At 41.7% G+C, this 13,654-nt stretch overlaps 2 protein-coding genes across 2 annotated transcripts; both read left to right on the top strand.

The window, feature by feature from the left end:
* Nucleotides 1-198: 198 nt before the first annotated feature.
* On the top strand, nucleotides 199-3,487 carry LOC111864205 (transcription initiation protein SPT3 homolog; the record flags this gene model as incomplete). Its single annotated transcript, XM_023851283.2, is given in 4 exon segments — nucleotides 199-433; nucleotides 645-787; nucleotides 2,858-3,003; nucleotides 3,182-3,487. Coding segments are annotated over 4 exon segments (662 nt in total), but the record flags the coding sequence as incomplete, so codon positions are not given.
* An 846-nt stretch (nucleotides 3,488-4,333) lies between these two features.
* Nucleotides 4,334-12,300, top strand: LOC111864204 (ELMO domain-containing protein 3). The gene is made up of 7 exons (XM_023851282.2): nucleotides 4,334-5,286; nucleotides 6,200-6,356; nucleotides 6,747-6,870; nucleotides 8,638-8,759; nucleotides 9,680-9,888; nucleotides 10,732-10,859; nucleotides 10,984-12,300. The coding sequence occupies exons 1-7, from the start codon at nucleotides 5,180-5,182 to the stop codon at nucleotides 11,139-11,141; spliced, it is 1,005 nt and encodes a 334-aa protein (XP_023707050.1). The 5' UTR covers nucleotides 4,334-5,179; the 3' UTR covers nucleotides 11,142-12,300.
* Nucleotides 12,301-13,654: the final 1,354 nt, after the last annotated feature.

Below are 13,654 nucleotides of genomic sequence, written 5' to 3' on the forward strand. Positions count from 1 at the left end.
AATTTTCTTGCCTTTATTTAGTAACTCATTAATTATTATGTCCATGGTTTCAATAAATATATTGATGTTACTGTCTAGAAGGGCTGAGCATTGTTCCATGTACAGTTTTAGCAATTACCAACTCTAAATACAAAACTTGAAAGGAAGTCAGAAGGTAATATTTAGGCTCAATTTCATTCTGTTTTTTTATTATGGCAGCCATGAAAGATCTGAAGAAATGTATCAGCAGTTACATTCAGGACTTGCCATTAGATGGGGACTTGACATTAGAGTCATCCCGTGGAAAGAGACAGGGCCACATGTGCATGGACTTTCTGCAGTCAATAGACCAGACAGGCGAACTCACAGATACGTCTGCCATTCCAGTTGATGTGGTGAAGTATGAGAGGAATGTTCGTGCTGAGCGTTCATCACGTGTCCTGGATGAGACCAGGTGGGTGCCGTTCCTTTCAGCAAGAACCTGTGGACTCTTTGGTTGACCAGCAGATTGAGTATACCATGACGTGTCTGAGATATGGCTGCTTTTCTTGTCAGTATAAAATATAGAGGCTAAAACTTTAATGCTTAATAACATTCAAATTCAGAATAGAGTTTACTCATGTAATTAATTGAAAGATTGGGAATGAGCGCTCAGATGTTCTCAGGTATCTGGAGTTTGTGAATGCACGGAGGGCCTCATTTATCATCAGCCCCAAGTCAGCACTGAAGTTTCGTGAATGGCTGCGAATGAGGTCGGATGGCAACAGTGAGACTCCAAAAATCAGCAGTGTTACTTATGACTTGCTAGGTGAGACTGCCCTATGCATTCAAGCTACTTCATGACTGCTGTATGAATGTGAATCAACCAGTAGGAGCAATGTAAATTAGGGAGATGGTTTCACGCAACAGGTCAATTAAAGTAATTGCATATTCAGTTAGAATTCAGTACATTTTGAGAGGGAAAGAGCAGAAAACAGTTTATCTGAAAAAAAAAAAAATCCTACTCTGGTGCATGGAAATGCATTGTGCACTGTTGTGTGTATGTGAAATGTTGCGCAGTTGGCAGATATATCTAACAGCTTATTGTTTTCTAAAGTTACTTCAAAATCAAAGTTGGAAAGTGCATGTGGTCACCTACCATGCAGTATTTTGTTAACTGCCACCAGCAATGTTGCTTATCATCCTGCCTTGTGCAGATACCATAACAGTAGTAGTGATTTGTGCTTAAAGTGTAGGTTAGTTGAATTTGTGTTTGAGAGTATCTGAAATCTCTGGCCCATCAATCTTCTTTGTTTTCTAAGAAGACACCTGTGCAACAACTAAAGAGAAAATATGTTCTCTCATCTCTGAAACAGAAAGTGGAAATATCAGATTATTGGAAAAGTGTAAAAATATGCATTCTGTAACTAAGATCCTATGCCAAAAGAATGAAGGATATGTTAAAATTAAACAGACACCAATTAAGATGGGTGGTAGGACTATTTATTATTTAAGATTTCATCACCTGGGCCAGTTTTTTATGGAACTAAGTGACTATCATGACACCCCCATAAACAAAGTCTTACCTTTGTAGGATTGATAAAGAGTTAAACAAAAAGGGGAAGCACAATAGATCATTTAAGGTCGCAGTGCAAATGCCAGAAGGGCCCACTCCTTATGCATTCATTCATTCATTCATGGATTCTTTAAGTGCTTTCCTGCTGCAACTGGCAGTCATCTAATGAGTGCACCTCATTCTGAGTAACAGGGCGTCTACTGTACACATACAGAAATACTGTTTATTAGACACAAAGATTGATATAACTTTATCTGAATTGTGTTTGTTAGCTGTTTGGAGTAGTCCTCAAGAAGCCAGTAGTCATACAGACCGTAAGGAATGTTCGTGCCTTTTGTGAAACCCAAAGGTTGAGTCTTGTTTGCAAAAGAGCCTGCCATTGGCCCCTGGCCTGAGCCAGAAAATTTCAGTTCACACCAAAATATCCAGTTTCCTTAACATCTCTTTCAGTATTATCCTCCTTCCTATTCATGTGTCTTTGAAGTGGTGTCATCCCTTTAGGTCCTCCAGCTGGAATTTTATGTGCTTTTCACAGTGTCTCCCATGTGTGTTACTTGTTCCACCCGTCTCATTCACAGAGATATTGTTGCGCTAATGAGAGCTGATTGCAGATTATGAAGCTTTACTGATGAAGGCACAGAACTATCATTTCACATTTCATGTGGTACAGTTTACCATTAAATATAAGTGATGGTAATTTGGTAAAGATTATCACTGTGTAAGGTGTGTAAGGTATTATGGGCCGGTCACGGTAGACGAGCGATCTAAGGCATGTACTGTCTTCGCTCGCTTGGAAACCGGGATCTTGGGTTCGAATCCCACTCAGGGCATGGATGTTTAGTGTGTGTGTGTGTGTGTGTGTTTTTTCCTGTGTTTGTGTACAGGTAGAGGCCTTGCGACGAGCTCATCACCCGCTCAAGGAGTCCTACCGAATGTGTAAGATCTAGAAAAACTGAAGTGAACGGAGAAGTTCACTAGGCCCACCGGGGCTGTAGTGCCAAGGAAAAAAAAGTATTATGGAGTAACAACTGACAAGGTGTGTCTGTACAATGAATATTGATATTCTCTTCCCACTAAACATCCTGATGTCTCATTGGCTGGGAAGTTACAGCATGTGAAGCAGCATGTTTTAGAGTCATAGTTCAAAAATTGCAAACCTTGAAAGAGTTACATTTGATGCTTCATCCATGAAGACAAAATGATGATAAAGTTTTTGTTCTGTTTTAGCATTTTTTCAAACCCTTAGGAAGACAAACATGAACATAGCAGTGTGCGGTATTAATGGGAAAAGTCATTATAAGCCTTCAGTGCATCTACTTGCAGGTTATATGGCTTACGAGACAGTGGCACAGATAGTGGACCTTGCATTGCTGGTACGACAAGATAATTTGGCATGTCCAGGTGCCCCATTCAGCTGGTACATGCCTGCAACAGGCTATTCGACAGGCCATTCTCTGGACTCCAGACAGGTAAGGACAGAACAGCCCTCCTTGCCAAGCTGCAGGCTGTCGGTCAGGAACCTGTAACTCAGTAGCAGACCCTCGATGAATATCAGCAGCTGACAGAGGAATTGATAACTGGTCATAACAGAAATGTGCAGAGAAGGGAAAACAGGAAGCTTAAAGAGACGTGGACTTTGTGTTGCAGATAGAGTCTGCAGGTCCACTGACCCCAGCTGAGATAAGAGAGGCACTGCGACGTTACTGGACGTCCCCCATTGGACCTGCTGCTTTGTTTACGCGCAATACTTTGTCACATGTACACACACATGTGCTGAGTTGTTGATCATAATGTGTAGATGCTGGACTGGTGTTTCTTTCAGTAAATCAGAGGTCACCTCTTGGGTCCTGGATTGGCTTAAGAGTCTGAACTGACTCCTCACTTGCAGGAAACCACAGACATTTCTTTTTTGTGTTTCTTGCTTAAATATCAGAATAAATTGTTTATACTCAATTAAGAATCAGTCACATTTACTTGTCCAGTTCATATCTTTAGAAGTGTTCCTCTGTCACCATTCATCTCCCACCATACAGTCACAGTAACCTAAATTCCTCTGGTGAAATTTGTTTCCCAGAGAAATCTGACGATGATGATGATGCAGTGTGGTCTGCTGAAAGTTAACCGACATCTTGGAGGAATATGTTTATTACATTTTTATGGTTGAAGAGAAAGCCAAGAAAGAAAACTAAGCCTGAAGCAGGCACCAAGCAAGCAAGCAAAACTGGCTTTGTGTTTGGTTTACTCCTCAGTCCTGAAGATGGAGGTGACATATTCCTCTGAAACGTCAGTTGGCTCTTAATAGACTACATCTCATTATATCGTAGAATATGGATCTCTTGATAACTACCATTGTGAGAATCTCAAATCTACGATAAGTTAAATTGTCTGTGATGGGTAGTCAGTGGTAATAGTAATGCATCATAAAGTATTAGTAAACTTTGAATTATTTCATGGAATAAACAGAAGTTGAGAGTTTTTTATTCTGGGATACAGTTCAGTGTAGTCTGGTGACAAAGCATAAATTGTTTAATCGTCCCTTTGAAAGCCTTAAATCCCACTTACCTTTGCAAAATCTACAGGGTAACATTAAAGTGGAGCAGCAGCTATGGGTTGGGTGACTGGGGTTTAATTTCTGGCAGGGGCAAGAGATTTTTCTCTTCTCCAGTGTCCAGACCTACACTGGAGCCCAGAAAGGCTCCTGTCGAATGGGTTGTGGGTGCAAAACGGCCGGGGCTTGACGCTAACGGCACTACCATCGGCTACAGAGGTCAAGAATGGTGGAACTGCATGAGATTCCCCCCATACGCTTCATGGTGTGACTCATAAGTAAATGAGCACAGGTACAGCTTTCTGGTGCCCTTTAACATTAAAGTAACCTAGAAGAATTACATAGTGAACGAATACGTAGTTAGATTTGGACCAGGATTGGGACAAAATGTGGTTCTGATCACGGCGCTAACTGAGCTCAGCATGAATCGGCAATTAATTCCTGAATGAATTATTCTCCAGCTTGATGAGGGAACTGGTTATATCCTGCACCACCAAAACATCCATGTCTTCCCAGTAAAATAAGGCGACGGCCGTGAGCACCTCCCCTCAAAATTATACAATTAGCATATTTTGTTCGGAAATTCAATACGTAATACATAATCGCAAGCAACTTCACTCACAAAAATAACTTAGCGCGGCATGAAGCGGCAATTAATTCCTGGCCGAATTATTCTTCAGCTTAATGAGGGAGCTGGTTATATCCTGCACTACTGAAACATCCATGTCTTCCCCGTAAAATAAGGCGACGACCGTGACCACCTCCCCTCAAAATTATACAATTAGCATATTTTGTTCGGAAATTCAATACAAAATACATAATCGCAAGCAACTTCAGTCACAATTTCTAACTTGGGTACAAAATGTATTGCTGTTATTCGTCATTCATGGTGAAATGGTGGAAGTCAAGTATGTCAAGTATGCGTTAGTGTGATGCATTTTGCATTGTTTACGTCCTGGAAATATATGCTTGCTGCATGATATTATGTTCTTTATATCTATGCTGTATTTTTGTGTGTGAAATTTCACGTTCTGGAAGATATAAATGAGAATTTTTTTTTGTTTGAAATGCGAGGAACGTAAATCTTGTGAAGGCTGATGTACGCCTTTGCTGTGATGTCACTTGAAAGTGAGGTTAGGAGCCACGAACTGTTGGAATCGGCTTTCGAAAAGCACAGACATAATATTGATGTTGATAAAGCAAGGTAATATATCCTGAAAGGTTTTTATAGAATTGGGGTAAAGTTGAAATAAACAACCAAGGATAGCATTATGTTTAAATGACCAGTTCTGTTATTGTGGTTTTTATAACTTTTTCCTTTCATAATGAAAACTGCCGGTATTAAAGTTGACGTTAGTACTGAAAGTGAAGCAGCTTGAGAATAGTTACTGTTACTCTTGTTTGAAATTTGATGGGTATTGAAAGGGGCAAGTAACTATGCGAAAAATCCCAGAATTTTGATGTACTGTATGAAAGTATACTCATAGACCACAAGAGTAATATCTCTCGTGATATAATGTAGTGTAGTCCATTGCAAGTCAACTGACGTTTTGAAGGAATATGTAGCCTCCATCTTCAGTGTAAAACAAGCAAGAAAACCAGCACGAAGCAATCTCAACTTGCTGCATGGTTCATGCTGGCTTTCTTGCTTGCCTTACTCTTTTAGCCAGAAGATTGTCACAACATGGTCTTCTGAAATGCATATTGACTTTCAGTTGACTACACAGTGTTATATCCTATAAGATCTGTATCTCCTCATAAGCATTGCTCTAAGAACCTCAAATCCTACATAGTGTAGTCCTTAACGGGATAAATTTAACATGACTTAAATACCTTCTAGAATTTTCAGTATTTGTTCTTGGTTCATGCACTCTGAAAAGTTTACTGTTCTCAAGTCTATAGAGGCTCCTCTGTACGAAAGATGTAACAGAAGTGGATGAATTTCACTCTTTTGAGGTAAATGTGGAGCATTACTGTAAAGTTGTCAATGATATCATATTTATTCTCAATTAATTTCTGCCATATTTTGTTTTATGGTCATTATTAATGGGAGTTTATATGCTTCCACTAATTTTGTTGTCATTTTTGTTGTTATTATTGTTATTATTTTTGCTTAGGCTGGCCTATGAAGCAGCAAAGGAAGAATGGGATAATGTGGCAACAGTGGAGACAGTGTTCAGAAACAATTTGGAGTCTAGGCACTCAGTTATGCCCCACATCACTGTGCACCAAGCACTGATGTACTTCCAAGTGCATGATTTATCAGTAGAGTTGGTAAGCCTGTTGCTGCAGGAGTTCAACTTGGGATAAGTAGCTCAGTCCCTGTCATGGATCTCTTTTGTTCCTGAGAGGCAAGAAAGGATGTTTAATGTCCAAAGTAAATTTTTTGTTATATGATGAATCCAACATTTTCCATCCTGTGAATATGTTCAGTTCATTAATTCATTGGTTGGTTCAAGACGACCCAGGTGCACTGATTACTTGTAACTCTCAACCCCTTAACTTATTCAGGTCCAGACTTAATGTGCCGCAAAGATCTGGTTGTGGCATTTACTTCGTACTGGATGTAATTAATGTGTCTACTGGCATGACTCGGTTTTCAGAACCTCATATGGGTGAGGCTTTAAGTTATACATTTCTTTGTAATGGAAATGACTCTTACAGGCAGAGGTACGAGGCAGCGTGGAGCCCCAGGGTCTATGTGCACTGCTATCTTGTCTGCTTGGCCCACCAGAGTTGCATGACCATCTCACAGCAGAGCGTGATCTTGTGTTTGCAATTGCCCAGCGTGAGTAGCATTGTCTTCCTGAGTCACCCAAGTTAAAGTATTTGAATTGCATGTTTGTGCACATTCTTAAGTGCAGGCTGGACAACAAACATTGCTGACCCCATGTTATGCAGTTGGGCAGACTGGACCATATCCCCACAGTCTGCTGACTTACTGTCCATTAATGCAACCTCATTACTCAACACTGCTAGTAAAAGAGCTTGCCATTGTTCACAATTCTGAACCACTTCATCCAGTATGTATACTTGCAACTTATTTCCATAAGGTCTAGTTTAATTCTAGCCTGCTCCTCTGTTCTCACTTGTTAAATATACCACTTTCTCCACCAGAATTTTGTTGCAGACTGAAGTAATTACATCCAGACACATCGAATAGCTATGAGTGAGTCGAGTGGATGGTTGCATACAACCAACAGGGGGTGATCCTCTGTCTTGGGTGTTGAGCATGATATCAATGATTGGAAAGTATAAGAAAGTTACATGCTTAAAATCTAATGTCAAAGTACAGTGCGTACAATCAAGTGCGCGCCGCGGCTGCAATTTGCCGTGAGTCATACCACTGCAGAACGGACGCAGTCGCGGGGAGGAGTTGCAACTCCTCCCCGCGACTGCATCCGTTCTGCGGTGGTATGATTCACAGCAAATTGCAGCCGCGGCGCGCACTTGATTGTACGCACTGTATATCTGTAGATAAGGGGACAAAAAAAAAAGGTAAAGCTATTCCTATAACAGGCCATGGAGGCCCATAGGTGTAACCGCACCATGCAGGGGCCTCAGGAATGTTTTTCATTTACATTGTTAATTACAATGCACTACATGGAAATGAAATGTACTACTGTTAACAATAGATGATACAGAATTGACCCCAGCACCAGCAGACGCCAAGGACAACATCTGGTCTTTCTGAGGGACAAGCAAGCTGCAGGTCACTTGAAAACCCAGAACGGAGCAGGATGTATCCCGCTGTGTTTTCTGGGGATTTCAGTGCTTAACTTCGACGGTTCAAGTCTTTGAAAATTTGAGACTTGACAGAAATGAGTCGCAATAATTTTCGAAGGGGCGTACCGAGCGATTGTTAGCGTACCTCCATTTATTTAAGAGCTGTCAGAGGGACCGTGTTGTACTTAGGCCCAAATTAAGATGGATCTGGTTAGGGATTGGCTGAATGCAAATGAAAGAAACACCCAAATTTTAGGTTCAGCCAATCAGCAAAATTTCAGAGGAGAGGAATCCAGGCGTTCCCGGAACCGTCGGGACTTCTGCCTCTCCAGAACAGTCAGTCATCAGAAGGAAATAGCGGGGGTGATTAGCCAAAGGGAATAACTGATTACAATTTTTATTACTCTACAGTGGCGTGCATTTAAATTAACTCCATCCCGCTACCACTACCGGAATTTAAATGTCCCATCACTTAAAGGTTAAAACAGAATCTAATAACTTTCTGGTGATGACTAACTGACAGTGATGCACCCTTGTTCCCATAGTAGATGGAGTACACTAGACAGTATACAGAGTCCAGAAATCGAGTGCTACCAATTGTAATATACCAGTGACAGAACCATCTGCAGGGTCTGCTGTGCTAAATGTCCTCAGCACCTCAGCTTTTCTCATTTTGTGCCAACTGTATTAGGTAAATACTGCAAATTATGAAGATCCTATTATGTAATTTTCTCCATTCTGTTGATAGTTCATCAACTACTTTCCTTCTCCCAAACTGAGAGACCAGGTTTTGAACCCAGGTGGTATGCAGTGTGAATGATTGTTGCAGGCAAGCTGGACATGTCAGAACCAGTGCACGTGCGCATGCTGCAGACTGTGTATCAGCGTTTGACAGGCACACGGATGGACTGTCCATGTTACGGTTCGCACTGGGAGCACATCGGCTTTCAGGTGGACCTGTGTTATGTATCATGTTATAGTATTAACACACAGCTGTGTGTCACCTTTGAATAACATTTAAACTAGTTGGAATGAAATGTTGAACTTCAGACCGCCATCAGTAACACTGCAGCTGAACAGACATGAGGGTACATTTTCAATACAGACTTGCAGTTTTCTCATCTTAACTTTTGTGCAGAGTGTGGAATAATGTCACAGCTGCATCAGTTATGTTTGATAGCAATAAGAGAGAAACCATGAGACATACAATGTGGTTGACCCAGCTTGCAGAATCTGTCCTTGTTATTCAGGTGAAAATGTTAAGTGGAGCAGATGTTTTTCGTGCAGGTGGCAAGCTGTTACTCTACATGGACATTGACATGAAGTGGTTTTGCAAGTGTAATGGAAATGAGTCTTACAGATCATGTGTAGCAAGCATGGGAATAATGGATGGATTGGCATGTAAATTTTATTACTAAGGGAAAAAAATAAAAAGTAGTGCATAATGGTAAAGAAAAAGGCAAACAAGCTATGGAGGCCTGTAGGGTTGTGAGATGTCAAGGCCCCTGTTTCTAGATAGTGGGCTCATGGATGACATTGAGGTAGCCTTACACACCATCTGTCACCCCCAGGAAGATTTCTGGTACTCATTCCTGTTAGAGGCTGAGTTGACCCCAGGCCCACAGTGTGGCTGGAAAGATTAGGTGAATTGAAAAATCCAGTGACCTCACCTTGAATTGAACCCTTGACCTTCCGGCTTATAGCAGAGTGCCTCAACCAACTTAAACTATTGCATGCCCATAATGCATAATGGAAATTACTTAAAATACCTTATGCACCAGACAGGAATTAAGTATCACTTCCCTCCTGCAGTGTGAGCTTTTGAGATTGTGAGATTTCTGAGTGACTGTGGTAGGCTGTACTTGTTGTAGGGCACAGACCCTGGGACAGACCTGCGTGGAGTGGGAATGCTGGGTCTCCTGCAGTTGCTGTATCTGTGCAACACACCACACCTTATTCCACTGGCTCGTGACATCTATAGAGTGTCAGTGGATGAGCAGCAGAACTTTCCACTTGCTGTGATGAGCCTGAACATGACTCGCATCTCCCTTCAGGCTCTCCGACATGGCGAGCTCAACAGGTAGTGGCAGTCTCTTTCAGTGTCAGCACTTCCTTAAAATAGCTGCCTTTTGTGGGCTGTGGTCTTGTGCTTTCGTATGGCCTGCAGTTCACCCTGTGTGCAATACTGAATGTATGCTGAAACAGTGTCTCAACAGTATTATCATATTCAAAGTTTCAGCTATCCAGCACTTTACACGCAGATATTATTTTGAAATTAGGAATATCACATGGAAACCCTTTCACAATGAATGTTTCTACATTACAGTGAAGGTTCTTGCCCAATTATGATGCCCTGTTTTCCATCAGTTGGTGTTCCAATATAGTGACACACCCAGACACTGCTACTTTATACAAGCTTAAATGTGTTTAATTTCTGAACTGCATTGTTCCTTGTGCAAAACTAGAGATCATGTGAAATGTGTGGGGTGAGCCAGATAATAAGCTAATAGGAGGCAAGCACAGCGTCACTGCCTACCCACCTTGTGTTTATATCTAGTCCATAGTTACTCTAGATAGATTATTATCAGTTTTTTTAATGCTGTGTTTTGCTATGTCACACATTCTGGCACCCAGTATATATCAAGGTGTAGTGGTTTTGTTGTGACATAGTGCAGTATGGAAATCTGGAGGTTTCAAATTTTCCACCAGTTCAGTGCACACCTGGAGATATAATATTGCAGTCATCAGCAGCTGTTTATGTGCATTGACCAGTTCTATGTGTCACCACATGCTGCACATCTGATGGTGTTATCCTGTTTCAGGGAGTGCAACCATCAGCAGCTGGTGGTGCAGGTGGTGAACCAGTTCTATGTGGCTGTGTTTTACCACACGCTGCACATTTGATGGTGTTATCCTGTTTCAGGCAGTGCAACCATCAGCAGCTGGTGGTGCAGGTGGTGAACCAGTTCTATGTGGCTGTGTTTTACCACACACTGCACATCTGGACTTCGCAGCATAAGACCATCAGGGACTCAGGCTATGTGCTGAAAGGTAGTGTTCTCTGCCAGAGCCACACATGGTCATCTTTATATTTTGAATATATAACCCGTGTCCTGGTGAAGTTGGTAGTACTGTATGTCCTTACCCCTCCCTTCAAGGAGCTGCACTTTTTCAGATGTGGAGTTCTATTGTCGAGGCAATGTGCGTGCTGTGCTGCGGGACCTGCAGGATCAGCTGGCATCATACACATCAACTCGTTCACATGACAAACCGTGCATCCCTGGCAGCTTCCAGGATCTGCTTACTCAAGCCAAGACAGAGGTGTTCATATAGGAAACTATGTTGGTTTGCTGAGAGCAGTGGATATGCATGTTTCCAAGTGCTGTCCAGCAATGGCTACACTGAGATACAGACATTTTCCATAAATCTGAGTAGAGACAGGTTGAATAAGTTTCTGGTAAACCCATAAGAGCACTTGAAATGAGAGTTTGGAGCTTCAGTTGTGTAACTGGTGTTGCATGCTGTGGGGATAACGTGGAGGCGAGGCAAGTGCCCACATATGCTGTAGTGCTGTGTCTCTAGGTCATTATGGTAACACTGCCCCTGTTGTATGGTGGGTGTTCATAAAAACATGTTTTGGCTACAGTCTGAACTGAAAGCTTTGCAGTATATTTCTGTTTATCAAGCTGCATGACCTGTATGAGGATATGAGAATGTCTGCTGGAACCCAGAAGAGAGACCTGCCTGTGAAAAAGTTACAAGCTCAGATTGTATCCCAGGATGACTGACATGTCCAGGGTGTGACATGAATCACCCATTTCTGTTTATAGAGTTGACATTAGGATTGTCTGGAGCCTTACCTGTAATGTCTCCTCTATATTTTCATGGTATGGTTCATAGCCATCTTTCTATGTGAGTATGCTGCCAATTGGAAATAGAAGGTCATCATGAATGAGCATGATGCAGGCCAGTGGGCAGCTGCACAGCTTGCGTGCATATCAGAAGTTGCAGTCAGCCTCACAGATGACAGAACATGGCAAAGTTTTATGCCATTTAAAATAATGTAAATATGGCCCAGGTAAAATCAGCTGACATTGATAGAAGAGCAGATGTCCTGGACACAGACATTGTAACTATGGAGCACATTCCATGAGACAGGAATTTATTTCCTTTGCAGATTTGAAAAATTTGTTTCTGGTGTGGGCATCAATTTGTTTACATTCTTACAGCCTGTATATTTGGAATATGTTCTTTTGGGTGGATTTTGAAAAGCACTGCTTAGATCTGTCATGCCTGTCCATATGCCCGCCAGTAGTAATTCCCAGTTATGTCCAAACTCCTTGTTGTACACCTACAGTGGGCTTTGCAAAGCTGATTCAAATTTAGTTCATTATGAAAGTCACTTAGGCCCTGAATGAAGTTTTATATTTTCTTAGTTCTTTGACAGTCCAAAAGTTCCCGAAATACAAATTAATAAAAACTATTATGTCGTACCTGGATCTTATTCTGCATCATCACCTTCAAAGTAGTCCCCTTGGGAGCGCATACACCGATCCCAACATTTCTGCCACTTTTCAAATGCATCCTGGAAGTCTTTCTCTGTTAGGGTGTTTAGTACTGTCTGTGTTTTCGCTTGAATTTCCTCAACTGTATCAAATCTTTGCCCCTTCAACTTGATTTTCATCTTGGGGAAGAGAAAGAAGTCGCATGGAGCTAAGTCTGGGCGAGTACGGTGGGTGGAGAACAACTGCCATCTTGTTTTTAGCCAAAAATTCCTGCACAATGTACACCATATGCGGTCTTGCGTTGTCATGGTGGAGTACCCAGTCGTTCGTGCACCACTTCTCTGGACGTTTTCTCCTCATATCCTCCCTCAAACGCTTTAGAACATCGTGATAGAACTCTTTATTGACTGTCTGACCAGGAGGGACTAACTCCTTATGAACAATCCTGTCAGTATAAAAAAACAGATAACATGGACTTAATGTTGCTCTTGACTTGTCGAGCTTCTTTGGCCGATGTGACGAAGGGCTCTTCCATTGCGACGATTGCTGCTTACTTTCAGGGTCATAGCCATAAACCCAACTTTCGTCACCAGTGACAACCTTTGAAAGAAAGTTTGGATCCTCTTGAAGCTGTTGCTGAAGTTCCCTGCAGACTTCCAAGCGATGCTGCTTCTGTTCATTTTGCAGCAGTCGTGGCACATACTTTGGCACAATCCTCCTCATGTTCAGTTCCTCTGACAAAATTTGTTGGCATGTACCATAACTTAGTCCCAAGGTGTTACAGAGGTCTTGGATGGTCAGCCTACGATCTTGCAGAATCAGATCCCTAACTTTTGCGACTTTATACAGACACGCTGCTCTCTCAGGTCAGCCATTGCAGAACCGCAAACTCACGGAAACACAACAATGGAAATACGTTCACCAACAATAAACCTAACCACTCAACTCGACGCCACTTGCCACACTTATTCAAGAAGGGTATATGGGGACACACCTAGAGGTATTTTGATGTACTCTTAACCATTCGTCATCAAAATTCAAATTTCGGGAACTTTTGGATTGCACCACGTATTTTTATGCAACTCAGTACTTCTGTCACTCTGATATATTGGGTTTTTGGACTTTATCCATCGTCCTGGTTAAAGTCTGAAAACCCAATATATCAGTGTGTTATACACCATCGTCAGAATTCTATAGTAACTACTTCTCTTACTGTTAGTTAAGAGCACTGTCAGTAATTCAGACTATATAGCATTGAGAATCTTCTGGTTTATGGGTATGACCATTTGTAAGTTTCTTTGATCTTGGTCCACTTTTTAAGGCAGACTTCAGTAAGGAGCT

The sequence above is a fragment of the Cryptotermes secundus genome, unplaced genomic scaffold, assembly GCF_002891405.2.
Source record: "Cryptotermes secundus unplaced genomic scaffold, Csec_1.0 scaffold2939, whole genome shotgun sequence".
NCBI classification, from domain to species: domain Eukaryota; kingdom Metazoa; phylum Arthropoda; class Insecta; order Blattodea; family Kalotermitidae; genus Cryptotermes; species Cryptotermes secundus.

Bases quoted from the DNA above. Each gene is read 5' to 3' on its own strand.
- LOC111864204 (XM_023851282.2), top strand. From the start codon at position 5,180: ATGTACGCCTTTGCTGTGATGTCACTTGAAAGTGAGGTTAGGAGCCAC. The intron at 8,760-9,679 runs GTGGACCTGTGT...TACTTGTTGTAG, and splicing joins GGGAGCACATCGGCTTTCAG to GGCACAGACCCTGGGACAGA. The intron at 9,889-10,731 runs GTAGTGGCAGTC...ATCCTGTTTCAG, and splicing joins CGACATGGCGAGCTCAACAG to GCAGTGCAACCATCAGCAGC.